General features: G+C 38.5%; 1 protein-coding gene across 1 annotated transcript; it reads left to right on the top strand.

The window, feature by feature from the left end:
- Window positions 1–1,719: 1,719 nt before the first annotated feature.
- On the top strand, window positions 1,720–10,639 carry dusp19a (dual specificity phosphatase 19a). Its single transcript, XM_028022151.1, has 5 exons — window positions 1,720–1,923; window positions 4,375–4,615; window positions 5,315–5,361; window positions 6,272–6,424; window positions 10,105–10,639. Exons 2-5 carry the CDS (start codon window positions 4,393–4,395, stop codon window positions 10,309–10,311), a joined length of 630 nt encoding a protein of 209 aa, XP_027877952.1. The 5' UTR covers window positions 1,720–1,923; window positions 4,375–4,392; the 3' UTR covers window positions 10,312–10,639.
- Window positions 10,640–19,334: the final 8,695 nt, after the last annotated feature.

Consider the following 19,334-nt stretch of genomic DNA (forward strand, 5'->3'; position numbering starts at 1 on the left):
TCCAGGCACATCATGCATATACCATTTTATGGCATAATCAAAAAACTGTTACCTTCAGTTATTAAAACATTGCTGTGTATGAGTCAAATATGACAATTTAACAGCTTGAAATTGGGCCTCTATTTCTTTAAGAAGCTCCTGCTCTTTCTGAAACTCCGCCTTCAGGAAGTCATCACAACATGGCTCCTCTATTAAAGCTTTAACAACGTTTTTACCAGCGTTCTTCTAAGTGGAAGCTCCTATAAGGAGCTCAGCAGATAGTGCAGTTCCACCAGGTGTTTGCTAATTGCTGCTGGCTAGTCTGAAGGAGCTGAGAAACATCTGCTTTGTGGAAACGGCGGCACTTTGTGAGAGCAAGCACACCCCGAACACTCCAGATGTGTTTTTGATGAGGGATGTAAAGCTAAAAGTCCAGTTTACATAATACTGGCCCTTTAACACGGCCATGTTAAACTGTTGACAGCTGCCCTACAAGGCTGTATAGGGACCTAAACACAATTTGACCTTCCTGACTCCCATAAACCATCAGGCATCACGTCGCAGCTGATTGTTCCTTTAACTGGGTTGCTAATTACTACACTAATGCTGTCTAAAAGGTGTCTGTACTAAGTCTTTCCGTAATGTTGCTGTTACTTTTGGGTGAGGTCAAATAATTTCGAAGCAAATATTATTATTTTATCCACACCATTGAACGCATCATTTCCACTAGCAGAAAAAAGCAGCGACCTTAGCATTACCATGCTCAACAGTTGGCTCGGCTTTCTTGACTCCTCCGTTACTTGGTGCCGACAATTCTCATCACGACCAGCCCGCACCAACCGGTGCTGCCTGTATGTCAACATGAACCAAAATCCCTGAAGCTTTCTCTAATCTATGCCACAGGGAACAGGGCCCGACAGGGTGCACCTAATAAAGTGTCCGATGTGTTCAAAAAACTCAAAACAGTTCTACTTTCATCTCGTTACCTTGAACATAACCGAAGCATAATTAGACACCGTTACACAAAGTACTTACAAGTAATAAAATGTATTTTTGTTTGAGAATAATTAAGAACTAAAATTATACACTCAAAACTTATCTAAAGTAAAACTTCTAAAAATGATTGCATATAGATGTATATTTTGAATATATTTTTTAAATGTACATTTTAATAATACATTTTTACAAAAACATGCAAAGGATATATATTTTTTAAATTACCCTTAATATAACTTCAGTAATATATTTAATTGTAATGTAAAGTGTATTTTAGGGGGAAAAAAAATCAAATATTTGGATGGATGGATGGATTAGAAGCATGGTTTTTAATGTATTTATCTTAAAATATCTTAGAAAGTACGTCCAATTGATATAATATTAGAAATGTATTTCAGAAAAATGCAGCCTACTTAAAACATACATAAGTAGATAACCTTTTAAGCAGCGATGTATTTCTGTCTCCCGTTTCTCAGGAAGCCCATCAGCAAATATAGAAATATGGCTCCCTCTAGTGGAACATTTGGAACATCTACCACAGTTTCTTTAAATCTAAGCCTGTGTTTACTAAAATGTTGTGACCTAAATACTTCAAAACTCTAAGTTCCCTCTTGTTTTTTTTAAAACATTTTTTAAATGAGTACCGTAACCTCATTTGGGACAAGATTTTAGTCTTGGTACAGTTTAACAGTATCTGTTACGTAGCCAGTTGGCGGGTCTCATGTTGCCCAGTGACCGCTCCCCTCCAGCAGAGGAGGTCCAGGTGACACCGGGCAGACAGGTAGACGTCACACCTGAAGCTGCTACAACTGGAGAGGAGAGACTGCTGGAGAAAAGGATGAGAACAGAAGTTTGTGTCCGTGGTTCTCTCTGTGTCCCGGTTTGAACTGGATGACCGTCTGTTTTGTCACAAAAGCAACAACTAAAACCGACCATCTGATAAAGCAGGTAATGGACTTTTTTTATTTTATTTATCCCTGTGTTTGTTATTGTGCTTTAGCATCAACCTGCCAAAGGACTAGAAATGGAAATTAGCAACTTGCTGGCTATAATCTCATATTTTACATGTAGATATTCATTAACACGTGTTGTCCCATTTTAAAAAAGAAACTTGAACTTAAACTATTAACTGTTGCCTTGAACTTGGGCAACAAATATTAATGTAAAAATAAAAATCAGACGATTAGGGGGAAAAAAATCCACATACTAAATAATATTCAGTGTATTTTTTTCATTGACATAATGAAATGTCTTGTGCAACCTGTGCACAGGAAAAATGACTCAGAAATGTGGATTTAAATCGGAAATCACACGACTGAACAGACATCTCACGAAATAATAATAATTAAAAAATAAAAATGATAAGTCAGATTTGGGGATGTAAAATTTTATAAAGGATAAATTTACCATCCAAAATGAGACATTTACATTCTGGAAATGTGTCCTATGGGCTGAATGAATATCTCAGCAAAAAAATAAAGTGTATAACTTTATTTTAGAATGATAATTAATGTTAATTAATGTCCATTTGATTTACCTCAAATCACCAGTGATGACTGATAATCACAGTAAATTACAAAAAAAATAACAAAAACCAGACTGACACAGAAGCACATCAAGATAAAAACTAAAAGTCAATAAATATGTTACTTAAATCACATTAAAATTCAAGTGCTCTCTATGAATTTCGCCTAAAATAGTTCATGCCTGACTTTATTCAGGCCTGGGGACATTCAGTCCATCGTTGACCAGCAGCAAAGATATTAATATTTTTTCTTTTACAACTGGAGACCCAGTGAAATGATCGACTGTGTCTGATATGTATTTTTTACTGTCCGTATCACTAATATTTATTGTAGAAATGTTCAATGTTGGTGCCTATTTTTCTACATCCTACATAGACAAGAATGCCTTGATTCTAGAAGCTGGTTTAAAATGAAACTTGATGTCACTGTTAAGATTTAGTTCTGAGTTTAGGATGTATTTTTTCTGCGCTTTTACGCACCATCGAGTCTTTCTGAGGTTGTGTGTCTTTTATTTAATTTATTTTTTTTACATTAAGCTGAAGGAAACACTGGCCTATCCGCTCTGTGTGTGTAAAGAGTTGTGTCAGATAGTCACACACTTATATAGAGTTGTGTCATCACTGTGGTATTATTACAAATTCTGAAATACTCTGTATTTTAATGATGCAAATACTGAATAAAAGTGGCACGAAAAAGCATCCTAGAGGAACTCCACAGGTCATTTTTGCTCGCTCCGATTTATAATTACCAGTTCAGTTCAGTTTGGTGATAAATACCAAACTGAACATTTAAAGGAGTTCAGTAATAGACAACACTGCTGCTTACTGGTCTAAAGTGTCTCCTTGGTAGTTGCGTTTTTCTCATGTAGTCTTTACTTTGAAAACTTAATGAGCAATTTGACTCACAATTAGTCATTTTTTGACAGCTTGGACGTTTGGTGACTGGACTTAATTAAACAAAGCTATTCAGAAAGAAGGTAACAACACCATTAGAGCATCAATACTAAATTATCTAAACTTACTCCAGCGCTCTAAATAGACGGATAAATGCACTCTGAAAAATGTAATTATCTTGTGTGATTGGTTCAGTGAATAATGCATAATTAAGTTGATGAAGTGTGGGCAATTATCTTCTCTGGCTTTCCTTTACTACGTTGCGGCGGCCAGACCATGTAGTTCTACAGCTACTTCATATTCATTATGTCAGAGTATTGTTTCTTTCTTTTCTTGAAATATTATACCATCATCAGTATATGACTTGAAAACGGTCTCAAAACAACAGCCTTGTCATTTACAGCTATAATTTCAGGGCCAATATATTATCCAGCGAAATTTATTATGGCAGATTTATTGGGATACATCAGTAAATATAGGTTATTCTGTATGATGGCAATAAATATCGGATATCGATATCGTCTCAATTTTTCACATCAATCAATCAACCAACCCATCAATAAAGTTTATTGATGTAAACTTACATCAATAAACTTGAGCAACAAGGCATTTCCAAGAGCTTTACATAATAAAAACACAGAAATACAGTCATAGAGCAAACAGTCAACAAGTGAAGCTTTACATTTTGACAAGCGCCATCGTTACACATCGCATTTCACTGATTATGTTTCAATAGCGACTCTAAACAGCTGGGTTTTTACTCTAGATTTAAAGGAACTCAGTGTTTCTGCTCTTTTTCAGTTTTCTGGAGGTTTGTTCCAGATTTGTGGTGAATAGAAGCTGGATGCTGCTTCTCTATGTTTGATTCTGGTTGTGAGGACGCAGAGCAGAACCAGATCAGCGCAACTCTATTAAACATCGATATGTCGACGTGGTAATGCTGTCGAGGCAGTTTCTCACCGACGTTCCCGTCTCCTCAGGTTTGGTAAAGTTTGGCCATGCAGTCGTTGACTCAGGAGATCCAGAGCTTCTCCAGGACTCGCCTGCGGAAGCAGTGCACCCGTGTGACGTCGCTGAGTGGCCGACGCATCATCGAGACCTGGAAGGGCTCGACGATTACCGTGGTCGAAGACCCCGTCCCGCCAGAGAAGATGCTGGGCTACGTCCCAGATACTTCCTGGGACCTGCAGGTCGGCTTCGTGACGCCCTACCTGCTTCTGGGTGAGAGTGGAAGAGACAGACAAACACTCACTCAGCAAATGTTACGTTACGTTACCAAGTCAAGTTTATTTGTGCATCACAAAAGAGCAAGTTCCACTGGCAAGTGATTTCACTTATAATAAGACATTTTTACCATGTTAAAAGTGAAATAATCTACCAGTGGAAGTAGTACTTTTTCATCAAAATTAATAAATTATTCTCTTATAACAAGTTGAAAAGTTGCTTGTCAGTTACTTTTGTCTTATTTCAAGTGTACTAAGATATTTGCGATAGAAACCAGACAAAAGTACTTTGTAAGATTTTGTGATTTTGCAGAGTGTCAGTATATTAGTGCTCATTTTTATAACTCATTCTAGTTTTTAACATAGTATTTTAGGTTCAGCCGTTGTTTTGGTTTACCTCTACCCTGGTCAGCAGTCGGGTTCACCGCCTTTCCCCGCCTTGGCCTGGATGTCACTTTCAGTCCACGACCACGACCTCCCGGACCAGGGCAGTCTGTAACACGAGTGCAGAGGTGGGGGTGGACTGGAGGAGACATGACCCCTGAGGACATAGATGTGGAAGCTGGATGAACCTTTGACCTGCATTAAGCTCAGCGTACCAAACGGATCCTCGTTTGGGTCCAACGCACTCCAAAACACGGAAAAGTCTGGAACTACGCGTCTAATTGACTCACTGTGTGTTTGTGTGTGTGAGCAGGTTCCCAGGATGCTGCACACGACTTTGGCACCCTAAGAAAACACAAGGTGAGCAGATCAGGTCGGGTCACACACGACTCCAGCCTGTTAGGAACTTTTGAGCATTGGGCAAAAGTTTTGGGTTGGCCATCTTTTTTTGTCTTCCGCATTTGTAGATAAATATTATATATATAAAGCACCTTAAACAAGTATTCCTACCCATCAAAGCTTTCTACATTTAGTTACATCGGAACCAGAAACTTTGGCGTAGTTTAGAGGTATTTTATAAGACAAAGCAACACGAACTAGTGCCTGTCTGTAGAACAGAAGAAAAAAACAAAGCAAGGTTTTCAACATAAAAATAAGGCCAGTGTGATGTGAATATTGTCACCTTCCTAAAACAACAGCCTAAGCCTTTTTTGGAAGGTTTTCAGTAAGATGTACAAGCTTGTTTTAAGTAAACAATTCCTTAATATTAATGAAAAAGTACCAGTTCCACTGGCAGATTATTTCACTTATAACAAAATGTTTTTCTCATGTTACAAGTGAAATAATCTGCCAGCGAAACAGGAACTTTTTCATCAATATGAAGAATTATTTACTTACAACAAGCTTCTACATCTTGCTGAAAATGTACTTGTAAGTTAGGTTTGTCTTATTTCAAGTCTACTAAGACATTTGTACTAGAAAAAGAACCAAATTTACTTGGTAATATTTTGTTGTTGATTCCACTGTATGCTTGTTCAGTTGCACTACAGGGTTTAAAAGTACACAGATTCACAGAGGCTTTGTAACGTGGCGGGTCCATCAGCATTGTACCCTGTAAATATCATTTTCTCAAGAGCTGTTAACCGAAGACAAGCACAGTGTAGTTACACACTCAGTGTGTTTATATGCAGCCTGAATGCCTCCCATTCAGACCGTCCGTCCGTGCGTGCCACACACTTCGGTCCACCAGTCAGCCGTTCTTCCTCCTCAGGTTTCTCACATCCTGAACGTGGCGTTCGGCGTGGAGAACGCGTTTCCGGACCTGTTCATCTACCGGACCGTCAGCATCCTGGACCACCCCGACGCCGACCTGCTGCAGTACATGCGGGACTGCTGCGACTTCATCCAGCAGGCTCGCAGAGAGGTAGCGTCTCCGTCCTCGGGAGATTTCCTGGGAAGATTTCATGTCAAAGTGCTGCAAATTAATTCTACCCCTCCCCGTCAGCTGACCTCAGTTTAATCTGCATTTGCAAAACTGATAACATCACAGAGATATCGGATGACCAGATGGATTTAAAAGCTACTGCAACGTAAGGCGAAGCACTTTAGATTGTACTTTCAATCTACAGCGTAAACGAAGAACTTGACCTCAACAAAAAAAGTCTAATCAGTTAAATAGATTCTTTCCATCCCATGGAACATAAAAGTCCTTTGTCCGAGCAAAATTAAGAACAGTTTTGTGTTTTCATTTAGAAACCATGCTCCTTAGATTTTTCACATTTTGTCACAATACAAGCACAATTTATCATAGTTATGAAACAGAAGGAAAATGAATCACCTTTTGCTGCATTTACAGCTGCAGATCTTTCTGGGGATCTTTCTGCCAGCGTTCTAGAGGCTGAAATCTTTCTTTACTTTCCCGATGGAGAGAGTGTATAAAACGTCACTGCTCAAGTCTTGCCACGTTCCACTTCAAATAAAAGAAACTGAAAACTATTTTTATAAAGAGTTTTTGACCTGAGTGTAGTTGACCCCCCACCTTCTTCAAATCAGGCAAAATTTGTGCGGGAAAAGTTCTTGGTTTTGCTGCAGAGATATTACAAAATGTTTCCAGAGGTCACGAAAGGTCAATCAGCCCCCCCACCTTCTTCAAATCACATGAAATTGGTGCCAATCAACTCAACTACTTTTGTGCTGGTTTGTACAGCAAAAAACTTTTGTTTTTTTGCTGCTTTGGCTTTGACGATATTAATGAAAGCTTAAAGGTCAAAAGGTCAACCAGCCCCACCAATTTTACTAAATAAAGATGACCTTTTGTGGCACAAAGAATTTTACTGCACAAACCAGCAGAAACATTTGACACCTATTTTGTCTGACTTGCAGAAGGTGAGTTGTAGGGACAACTTCACTCAGGTAAAGTGTTGGCGTCAGGATGAAGTGTTTTTTTTTGTGGCTTTGTCAAAATTAGTTTATTTCGCAAAACTGCAATGGAAAGACTTTTTTTTTTTTTTGCAATAGGGGTGGATCAAGAGCCTGACCCTTGGCGTAAACCAACGAAGAAGACAACAACAGGAGGTAGTGGAAGGACGATGACGCGGAATGTTTTTGACGCGTCACTTTCACAAACTCATTCATGTGCGATTTTTAATTGCGTTTCTTATTTAAAAAAAACCACAATGGCGAAAACAGCAGAACGTCGACCAGGTTTTGCTCCCATTCGTAAAGGAAACGCAGCTGGAGACATTGGTTTCCCAGGTTTTTGGTGTAAAGTCAAAAACCTTTGATTTTAGCTAAGATCAGAGCGCATACTCCCTCGTGTTTGCAGTAGCTTAAAAACGTTTCCTTGTAACTCTTCCATGAACGCCAGATTTGTGGAGTTCTTCAATAATAACTTTAAACTTCTCCAAAATGCGCTGCGGCCCTTGGCCTTCATGAAGCCGGTTATCATCTAATAGTCTCTAACGAACCTCTGAAGCCTTTATGCCTTTGGGTATGAACAGTTTTGTGCTGTGACAGACGTCCTGACATCTTTGCCACTTGCTTCCTCTCCTAATTTCCTCTCCTCTTTTTCAGCTCTGAATAATAGATGCTAAGTTTTGCTGATGTTTTATTAAACAGCCTCTAGATCAGATCTCGGTGACATACAAGCTTTTAGCAGCGGATCCTGGGCCTCACCTTAACATGACACTACACACAAACACACACACACACACAGAGTCATTAGAGGTGTCTGATTACAGGAAGTGTGTGTATGAATTCCTGATGATGAAATGGTTCTGTGTGTGTGGGGGGATGCATGGGTGTTTGTGTGTTTTTGGTAATTCCAGCCCTGATAACCAAACTGATTCATTTACTTTGAAATGCAGGCTCAGATTACCCAGCAGGCCACCTGGTTGATCATGACCAATAGATATTGATGTCGCTATGACAACTGCAAACATCTAATTGTTGAAGGACAGGCAGGAAAAGTACAACAGATACGCAAAATGTGCAACTTTTAAATTGCATTTATTGACTTTTCCCCCCCAGCAGATTTTCAAGCTCATATTTGATATCCAGATGCAACTTGTTGTTTTCATTGTTTTGTAAGAAAAGATCTAGATACACTTTTTTCTTAATTCATTTGTTCTTTTGCATGTATTCCTCGCCATCTAACCAGAAGTTTCAATGTTAACTTTTCCTACCAGCTATATTTCTAAACGTGATGAAGTAAAGAAAACCTTTTTTTTTAAAAAAAAAAAACAAAAACAAAAACAAAATCATTTTGGATCATTCGTTCATTCGTTCATCCGTCCTGCTGCCCGCCCTGCCTCTCGCCGGGCGGTGTGAAGCGTTCTTTTGAAGGAACATGCGGGCTGTAATTGAGAAGCTAATGACTTCCTAAAGACACCAACAAACAAGCTGCTTAGTTCGGCTCAAAGAGCCGAAGTCACAGCAGCAGGAGAGAGGGAGCCAACGTGTGGTCAAATGACGCCACTGCAGCGGATGTCTGAAATCCAGCAGCTTCATCTTCCATCTGGTTATCAGGTCCTCTTTGTTTTCAAAACTGTTAATTTATCGATATATAAAAAGAAACCGAAACGCTGACTCGAGGAATGCTGGTCATTGCAGACGATTCCATGTATTTCTAGAAAAAAAACCCTTTACTTTTTTCCTAACTTTTGTTTTACAGAAACATTTATTTATGTGGTACTTAACTTAAGTCCCAACAATAAGAGCAATTGTCTGTCAATTTATAATCAAGTTGTATAATTTGACGCAAACTTTTCTCTTACGTTTGCTTTATTGTCCCGGCCAGAGACAAACTATTAGCTAAATAAAGAACCAAATGATTCCATCAGGAACTAAAACAAAGCAGCAGCTTTCCTCCTCATTTAAACCAAATAACCTTACAATGATAGCTAAAGTTATGCATCTCTGGTATAACCACGAGAATTTTTGTTTCCCGTGATTCAAAACAACTATGAATAAAGTAAAGAAGACAGCACTGAAGGGAAGCAGGATTTGCATCAATGTTTGGCTAATGTAATTATTAATAACTATGATTAAAAGTTCACTTTTCATCAAATTATTAATAAGGTATTAACTAATAGAATCAGGAGAACCATTTCAGTAAAAGTTGCAGTGGCCCTTGAGGACTGGAGTTCGACACCTGTGCATTAGAGCTACAAAGGGACACGGAGTCAAGGATGCATGGTTTGGCTTAGCTATTAGAGCTAAACACAGAAAATAAGGTGTTTTTCCCTACCTAAGTGAATGCATGTGTTGTGAATCTGCGCCTCCAGGGGCAACCCAAGGGAAAGGCAGGGCTTATTGCAAGCTTGGTGTTACGTAACTTTTGAAATAACCCAAAATGTCACAAAAGTTTGTTAGAGTTGTGACATAACTAATAGAACTGCTGGGAAATATGATCCGATTGATTTGCTTGAGGAAAGTCCAGTAGTGCTAAAGTACAGAACCTTGAGGCAAGTCAGTCATGTTAAAGAGAAACTGCCATGACCAGTAGCGATGATCGAATACTTTAGAAATTTGAATTAATAAATTTTTTCTTGGCTTCAAGTTTAATCAATTGTTGGTCTCAGTTGTGACATGATTGTGTTTCAGAAAGGCGTTGTGTTGGTCCATTGTAATGCCGGTGTGTCCCGCGCCCCGGCTGTTGTCATCGGCTACCTGATGTCATGTGACGGACAGTCCTTTGAAGACGCGTTCTCGTTGGTGAAGTCTGCCCGGCCGGCCTCCTCTCCCAACCCCGGCTTCCTGGAACAGCTGAGAAACTACAAACTGCCTACAATGAACGGGTCTAAAGACTGAGTCTGGCGAAGGTTATACAGTCCGACGAGAAATCTCTGTGATTGTAATAAAACATTGTAAAGAAACGTTAAACATTTCTTCTGTGTAGAATTGTTTTTAATGGTGCAGGAATACTCTAAAGTTAGATACCAACCATCAGAGTGAAATTAGGTCTGAGAATAACTGCAATTACCAAAACTCCTGCTTGATTTCTATTTATTTTCTGTGTTGTATGCCTTTTTGTGAATTTTAAATTTCTAAATGTTCTTCATGAGCTTCTTACCAGCAATAACATCTCTCTTTTGTTCTGATGTTTTTTTTCCCCCATATTAAAGCTACTATCCAGTGATGTATTTCTTTTTTACTAACAACATCATATCAATAATAAGAAGACAGTTTTTGATGAGTGGAAATGAACTGAACTTAATACAGTTCATCCACACAACATAAAATTACAACAGATGTATGGATGGACATCTTGAGGGCACATTACAAGACAAAAATGTAAACTCAGTTCAAGTCAATCAGACAGATTAAAATGTAGTTATATACATTCCGATGTAATCCTTGCCATAATGTTAAACTCCATTTATTATCTCATTTAATACTTTCTATGTTAAAGGTTCAGTATAATCTGTTTTCCAGACATATAATGGCATTAATAACACAGTCAATAACTATGTCACCTTCAGTTGTAATTTATATCAAATATGACTTAAAAGAAATTTGACGTTGTACTTCAATGCCTTGAAATTGGGTGTCTGTCTCTTTAAGAAACACCTGCCCTTTCTGAGGCGCCGCCTTCAGGAAGTCATCACAACTTCGTTCATCTATTAACCCTTAACAATGTTTTTACCAGTATGGTACCAAGTAGTAGCTCTTATAATGGACTCAACGTTTGCTAATTGTTGTTGGCTAGTCTGAAGGAGCTGAGTGGGGGACCAGCAGCTCAGAGGACAAGCTTCAACCTCAAAACTCCTAGATCCACCCAGGTGTTTTGCACAGCTGAGTGGTTGCCATGGAGATTAATGGCTCTCTCAAACATGCATGAAAGAACCAAGGCAACACTCCAGGTATGTTTTTGATGAGGAACAACATTATAACACAATGTAAAGCACAAAAAAGTCAATTTTACATGATACTGCCTCTTTAAAGAAGTGGCTGGGAGGGAGGTGTGGGGCAGCTACTTGCTAGTTGTGATTCCTAAAATTTCTAACAGACTTTGTCATCAAGTCTGTTGGACTTTTCCTCTGAGTTTACAGAACATAGATGAAAAATAATACAACACAGTTCAGACAGAGTCGGGGTCTGAGGTTAGAGGCCTGTGGGCTTGATTGCAAAACTGATGCAAAATGGTAAAAATAAAAATGTTGGCATAATTTTCAGTTCATCACTTCCTTAAATTCTTACCCTTTAGAAAAGTTATCTTCCGCCTGTAGCCTGATATTACGCCAATCAATTACCTGCGTACCGTACGGTGTTGTACTGTGGTACTGCATGCAGTCGTGGAATCAATAAAAATCATATAACACACTACAGCCGAATTCACTTTGGTGTGAGGTTTGGCCAAATCTGAATTAATGAGATTTGTCTTTACTTTTTATCTCTCCGGTGATGATGAGGATGCCATAAGATGATCCCCCACTTTGCCTTTATTTGGCTTCTGAAGCAAGCCAAATAATTAGCTTTGGATCTGTGAGTGAAGAGAGTTGAATACAACGGACAAGAAAATAGCAGTGCATTTTTGTTACCAATGTGCCTAAAATTTTGCCAATATTCCACTAATGTCGGAAAAAAAACACAAATTCGCGACTGTGGTGTTTCCATCACACAAGAAATGCAACTAAAATTTGAAAGGTTTGTTCACACGATGAGTCATTAAAAACACTTTGTGCTGTTAAGCTCCAACTACTTCTGCCTTCGTGGTTTGAACCAGTGGCAACATTCGGTTGTCGATCATGTGACTCGTGTTGAAAGGAAAGTTGCAGTTTGTGAACCAAACCGATTTCGATATGGCCAAATCGGTTCGGCCATATTGCCAAACCGATACGATTGGCCAAACTTTTTAATAAAAAAAACTGGAGTTTTTTTCAAAATTGCCGTGTTTCCATCGAGTGAATTTATTTTCTTTATTTCAAGTTACGCAATTTTATGGTTAATGGAAACGCAGCCATTGAAGCAGGCCTGGGTGATGCGCACACAAAAAACCCACACATCCTCGTTCAGTGTTTAGAGGGAGAGAGACAGAGAGGCAAACACAAAGCTACTCTAAGTAGCATGTGGACAGCAGCAGAAGGACCATGTCTTTTTATCATCATTCAGAATGCTCTGCTTGTTTGGAGCCTCCACCTGACGATGGGCTCCATCTGCTCGGGTCTGAACAGCAACATGGCGGTGACTGTAGTACCCCTGGAGGGACACGCTGGTCAGACCGTGGAAGGTAAGACAGTCTACCTCTGCTAAAAAGAATGAAACGAAAAGGGAAAACCCCAGACCTACTTAATCTTAATTAGTTGGTAACTTTATGTGGGGAAATTATTTTTTATATAACAATGTAGATATCGTCAAGAATGATTAGGATTTAATTTTGACTTTTTTTTCTAGTATTCTCTTTTTATTTAGAATTTTTTATTGACATAATGTCCAACTTTAAGTTTCACTTATTTTCTGATAAAGCGTTGATGTAAAAATCTCTTCAAAATGAATCAACTCTCTGCTCATGTCGCCCTCCTTGTTTGTTAAAAGCCTTTCGGAAAAACTAACACCTGAATGTATTAGTCCAGTGGTTCTCAAACTTTTTTCAGTGATGTACCCCCTTAAAAATATATTTTTAGTCAAGTACCCCCTGACACTGGCAAAACATTTTTGGAACAAAAAAGAGGTACAGTGCCGTCTTTTTCACTTTATCTATACTTTCAGCAGCATTGCTGCTATGCTTTAGCCACGTCTCCATAGATACAGTGTAATCATGATAACGACAGGTCGTTGACGAGTGCCCTGGGTCCGTGGGTCAAACTAACTTGGTGGGGGGGTCTGTTTTATTTTAAAGGATATTGAAACTAAATACTGAATATAAAATTCAGTGCATGAACACACATTTATATTTTATCGAACTTTTTACAAAATAATTTTTCCCAAGACTTATTATGAGGAGCCTACTGATTTTTTAAAGATATTTTGAAAAGCTTCACGTACCCCCTGCAGTACCTCCACGTACCCCCAGGGGTACGCGTACCCCCATTTGAGAACCACTGTATTAGTCCAACACACAGGCAGACGCTACTCCTGTCGCCTCCTGTCGCCCCCATGATCGTCTTTAATAGTCTCTTCAGTTTTGTCCCCGTTTCTGAAGAGCCAATGAACAATCGACGCGCGGTTGACCAATCAGAAAGCAGCTGCTGCCACGAGCGCCTGTTTACAGTAACACGTGCTGCTTATTGGGCCTACCTGGACCGAGTAGAAAGGCAGTTCTGTTAGCATAGAAAATTTAGCTAGCACTCAGTCTGCTCCACTTCTTTTCAAAGTATTTTTTTGTTCTTCAAATCAGGTGACTCTTTGCAGCCAATGAAACCTGGAGGCCTGGTGGCGAAACCAACCAGGAACAGGCTCAGCGTTGGGAGGTGTGGCGTGAGGAACTGCAAGCTGCGGTAAGAATAGTCATAAATGTCCTGAACATTTTCAGACATGTCGGAAATATTCAGTTATCAAAGTAGATACTTTGTGTATGAGCCCATGTACGGATTTATTCATTTTTATATATTATATGCTGTCAAGTTGAGCATGACATTTTTTTAAATGAATATTTTAAATCCAGCTATGTCTTTAGATACATATTAAAAAAAATTAGAGCCATCATAGAAAGAAACAAAAGGAGTAATTTTTTTTGTCAAAAACTTTTAGATTAATCTCTCAAATTTTAATAAAAAAAACAAGTAAATGTCTGTGTTTGAAACGTAAAATATTTGCTAGAAAATACAAAAAAGATTTAGATTAAAAAACAAGGAAATTTCTGTGTTTGAAAAGTTGCACATTTTCAACTTTTGGATATTTTCTGAGTTTCACGAGTTGAAAATATTTGAATTTCGAAACTCCTTTTTTTTTTCCAGATATTTACTCCTCTTTTCTATATAAAATTAGTTTTGACACACACAAAGTTGTCGTTACATCGTTTTGCTTTATTGAGGCCAATTTCACAGAGTTTATTGTGTGAAGACAAAAGGCATAGGAAAAGCTGTGGCGCTTAATGAATTTAGTGTTTTGTTTTAAATGTCAGAAAATGTTGTTTTGAAAAATTGTTTCTCACACAGTGAGAGCTGTCACTTACTTACAGCAGCAGGAAGAAAAAGAATAACTTTTGGAATAAGTTGCCAAATGATGTCATCACCTAATATGTATTATTATCCATTTGCATTGTAATAGTTGGTGTCTGTGAAATTGGATCAAAAAACCCACAATATGTTATGAATATTTTTTGCTTTTAGGGTTTAGGTTGGTTGTTTTTGGTATAATTAACCCTATAATTGTAAAATAAATCAGAGTAAAACATAACTGTTTATTAAATGTTTGTACTCATTCTACATAAACAGTCTAGCAGGATCAAACATACATTTCTGAAAGAAGGTTCAGAAAGAGATGAAGAAGTGACTTGTGCTTATTTTACTGCACACGAAAGACGAGCTGAACTAATAACCGCTACTAGATACAGCAGGCTGAGATTATTTGAATATTTTATAATATCAAAGCTCTCACTGAGACAATTAATAAATTATAACTAAGGAGGAAGTTTGAAAAAAAAAAGTACTCAAATGGGATGATCCAGACTGGATTAAAACCAGTGACCCGTGGACACATTAATGATAAAAGCTCCCAACCCATCACTCCAAAATCCCATCAAAACTCAGCTTCAGTGTGATTATTTGCACATGGAAGCTGGATGTGTCACGCATGGGTCAAGATCTCTGGACGTCTTCACTCCACAAAGCTCTGAATCAACTTTGGCTGTGATTTGAAATACAGACGACTCAAAGCTATAAGCCAGTCGGTGCTATGGGTCGGGCCTTCCCTGCTGTCAGGACGCTGCTGGGCGTGGTAAAGATGTGCGCTGTTACTGGGTATTTTATTTGGGCAGCTCTGAGTTTTTGTCGCATCCCCAAGAGAATGGCTATAAAAAGACAAATACAGCAACTCCACAACAGGTACGTTGACATGACTGTGTGTTAGGAATGCAACTGTTAATATATATTTTTTAAAATGATTCGAGAAATAGGCTGGACTCACTCACTGGACATTTTGTTGGTTGTACCTTTCTAGTGCCAGTTTGGATGCTCTTCGCAACGCAGGTTGCTATGAAGGGACGGACATGGTGAGCAACAATACTTTGGCAGGTTGTGGCATATAATGTTCAGTAAGAGCTAAAGGGTCTTACTGAACATGTGTCAAGAAAATATCCCTCGTATCACAACACTACCTCCAGCAGCCTGAACCACTAATATCATGGAGCCATGCTGATATGTTCTTAATGTCAAATTCTGACTGCACCATCGGCATGTTGCAGCTGAAATCAAGACTCAATGAATCCGGCGACGTTGTTTCAGTCTTTTATTGCCCAGTTTCAGTGAATTTGTGTGACTTGTGGCCTGAGTTTCCTGTTCTCCGTCTACTTCAAAGTTCAATCTGCTGTGCATTCGGAGATCGTATTCCCCATACCTTGGTTGTAACAAGCGGTTATCTAAGCTGTTGTCCGCCCTCCTATCATGTCAAACCAGCTTGACCATCGTCCTCTGACTTCTCACAGAAACAACAAATCCAACAGATCATATACAAAAACAATGTCCTTGAAAACGCTTTGGTATCACTTTGGTTTTGAGCACAATCTCTCTATCTTTTCAAAGGAGTGCTGTTTGGAAGCTAATGTCGGGTTAGCTGCATGGGTAAGAGTGTCTGTTGGCTTAAAAAAAGTCAGTAACACTTTATTTGAACGGGTGTGCATACGGCTGATGTGACACATTCGTTTATGATGTGTCATTCACTAAATAATAACACTATTAATGCAAGGTTGACACTTTTAATGGACTTTTAATGCAATTTTTTAAAGGCAAGATGACATAAACACCCTTTGGATGAAGTACAGAAGAGACGTTTTAGTCCTGCTTTTGTCCAGTTTACATCCTCCCTAATTTGCTAGAACACATTTTTGGAACCAGCTGTCAGGATAATAAGCGATTTCTTTCCTGCCAATTTATGTTTAATTACTTTCTGGATGGAGTTTAATAATAATTTTCGTTGCTATCCTCATTTCCTTCATTGGAAGATTTTGATTTCAAAGTAAAATAATTAATGATCGCTTGCAGCAAAGCCAACTGGAACAGTAATTTACATCCACACCTTTTCCTGGGCTAAAGTCAGCTCCTCTAAATCTGAAGACAGAGATCCCAAAAGATGTGTTGGTGTCCGTCCCAAACACAGGAGTTTACGTGTCTTGGTGTCTCAAGCGACGGTAAAAGAGGTTGGTGGACAGAGAAGGGCTTCGTCTGGAGAGATGCCAGCTGCTGTCTGAGAGGAGAGCCAGAAAGGAAAGCTCTTAATTTATTGCTGTATTATGTTAAGATCCTCACCTTGGTCATAAGATATGAATCATGGCCAAAAGAACATAGTCCTGAATGCAAATATAACAATACAATTATTTTTGTGAAAATGTAGATGATCATTTCCAGCCGGGCCTCAACTGAGATTGAATGAATTCATTAATTAGTTTGCGGACAAGAGTTCACACAAACAAAAATTCCTATTTACCTAAAACTGATGTGGTCTAGATTAAAATTCACTGCAGGTTGGACTTGTCCTTTTAAATGTTTTTGCTGTGAGGCAATGTTCTGCCGGGGCCCTCTGAATATTAATGGATTCATTTAATTAACAAAATTCGAGTACCATCTCCAGTAATTTGATTTTTAATCCTCATCAGAGGTCATCTGTTGTAGCATGACCTCTAGCAGGACATAAAACAGGATTGCTACTCCATAAACCAAGTCATCCATCAGTGTCAAGGTTAATGAAAGAGCTGGAAAACATGGCATCAATAATAATGATGATAATAATAATAAGAATGTAAAATGACCATTTAATTCTAAAATGACACTGAATTTCATTTATAAAATTCACATTAAGTTATTTTTTAAAACATCAAATTTTAATGAATATGAGTTACAACAACATTTAATTTCCCTTTGGGATCAGTCAAGTATTTCTGAATTTCAATTTGAAATAGCCTTCCTTGAATTGTACACACTATTAATAATTATTTGCAAGAAACTTTGCATAGGACATTTCACCTCAGTCCTCTTTGAGTGAGCTTAAATCTGTCATGTTGGCTTTTAGTTGGACCTAAAGACACCGATAGCCAATGGATTAAGAACTTTAAAGGGGCAGTATTATGTATTTTGTAGGTACATAGTTCCATTTTGTAGCACAGTCAAGTAACTATTTCACCGTCGGTTGTTATAAAAATACTATATATATCAAATATGACTCAAAAGAAATTTGACATCAATATTTAATGCCTTGAAATTGGGCCTCTGTCTCTTTAAGAACTCCTGCTCTTTGTGAAACTCCACCTTCAGGAAGCCATCACAACATGGCTCCTCTATTAGCCCTTTAACAATGTTTTTACTTGCGCTACACTGAGAAGTATCTCCTATAATGAGCTCAGAAGATGAACAGTTTGACTAGGTGTTTGCTAATTGCTGCTGGCTAGTCTAAAGGAGCTGAGTGGAGGTGTTGCATCCCACCAAACATTTTATACAACTGAATGGTTGCCACAGGAGATTAAAGGATTTCTTAAACATGCATGAAAAAAAATATAGGCAACCCTGTAGGTATATTTTTGAAGATGATGTAAAGCCGAAAGAAAAATGATTTTACACAATACTGCAGATCACAAAACAAACACAAATGAAAACCAAAACACAAACGTCTGTGAGCACTTTTTGTTTGCAAATTTAAAATAGCAAACACAGCGAGACAATTTTGTCAGGCATTCTTCAAATAATTGATGTGAAACGTTTTTCTCTGTTGCATGTTTCCACTGGTAATTTGACAATTTATTGTTGGTGATGAATGGCTCAGATAAAATCCACATCTAAATCAAATAATTTAGAGTCTGTCTTTAAAGGAGTTGTACATCAGGTTTCTCCATTGAATCTGACTGAGCTTGAGCAGCAAAGAAGACTTGGAAATGTTCTTCAGGTGACAGAAGGCCGACTTTGTGACAGTCTTTATGCGACTCTGAAGGTTCAGGTCTGAGTCCATCACTACAGCCAGATTTCGGACCTGATCGCTGGCCTCCAGCTTCAGTAACTGAAGCTGTGTGCTGACTCCAGATTGTTTCTCTTTAGGTCCAAAGATAATAACTTTGTTTTTTTTGTAAGTCATAGCTTCTGGCAAAATTTCCACTGATCTCATAAAGCAGAATTTCTAAACTCTGGTCTTCAGGGACCACTGCCCGACATGTTTTAGGTGTTTCCCTTCTGTCAAGCACCCGGCTTGATTAAGTGGGTGACTAAGAGGCTCGACTCGATGGCATGCAGAGGAGGTCATGCAATCACTTGAATCAGCTGCTCTGGAACAGAGACACGTTTAAAACATGTCGGGCAACAGAGAACCAGAACTAAAAAACTGTAGCTGTGTTTCCATTAACCATAGAGTTGCGCTAATTGAAAATTTGAAAATACAAAAATAACATTGCTTAATAGAAACACGCTAATTTAAAAAAAAAAACAAAAACAAACAAACACATTTTTTCACCAAAAAGTTTTTGCCTTGGTTGTTCGGCCGTATCTAAATAGGTGAATTTCGCAAAAGTGCAATGCTGTAATTTTTCGCATCACAACAGTCACGTGATCAACAGCTGGATGTTACTACTGGTGAAAACAACAAAGAAGACGATGACAGGAAGTGGGAGGAGGAGGATGGTTTGTTTTGAATAATATGCAGCTGGCTCCATCAGAGCTCTCACAGCATCGCACAGTTCATAAAAACTTTAATTGAAT

Source organism: Xiphophorus couchianus, chromosome 7, assembly GCF_001444195.1.
Source record: "Xiphophorus couchianus chromosome 7, X_couchianus-1.0, whole genome shotgun sequence".
NCBI lineage: Eukaryota > Metazoa > Chordata > Actinopteri > Cyprinodontiformes > Poeciliidae > Xiphophorus > Xiphophorus couchianus.

Excerpts from the sequence above, each read along its gene's own strand:
- dusp19a (XM_028022151.1), top strand. The coding sequence starts at position 4,393 with ATGCAGTCGTTGACTCAGGAGATCCAGAGCTTCTCCAGGACTCGCCTG. Across the intron at positions 5,362-6,271 it reads GCACCCTAAGAAAACACAAG|GTTTCTCACATCCTGAACGT; the intron begins GTGAGCAGATCA and ends CTTCCTCCTCAG. Across the intron at positions 6,425-10,104 it reads TCCAGCAGGCTCGCAGAGAG|AAAGGCGTTGTGTTGGTCCA; the intron begins GTAGCGTCTCCG and ends ATTGTGTTTCAG.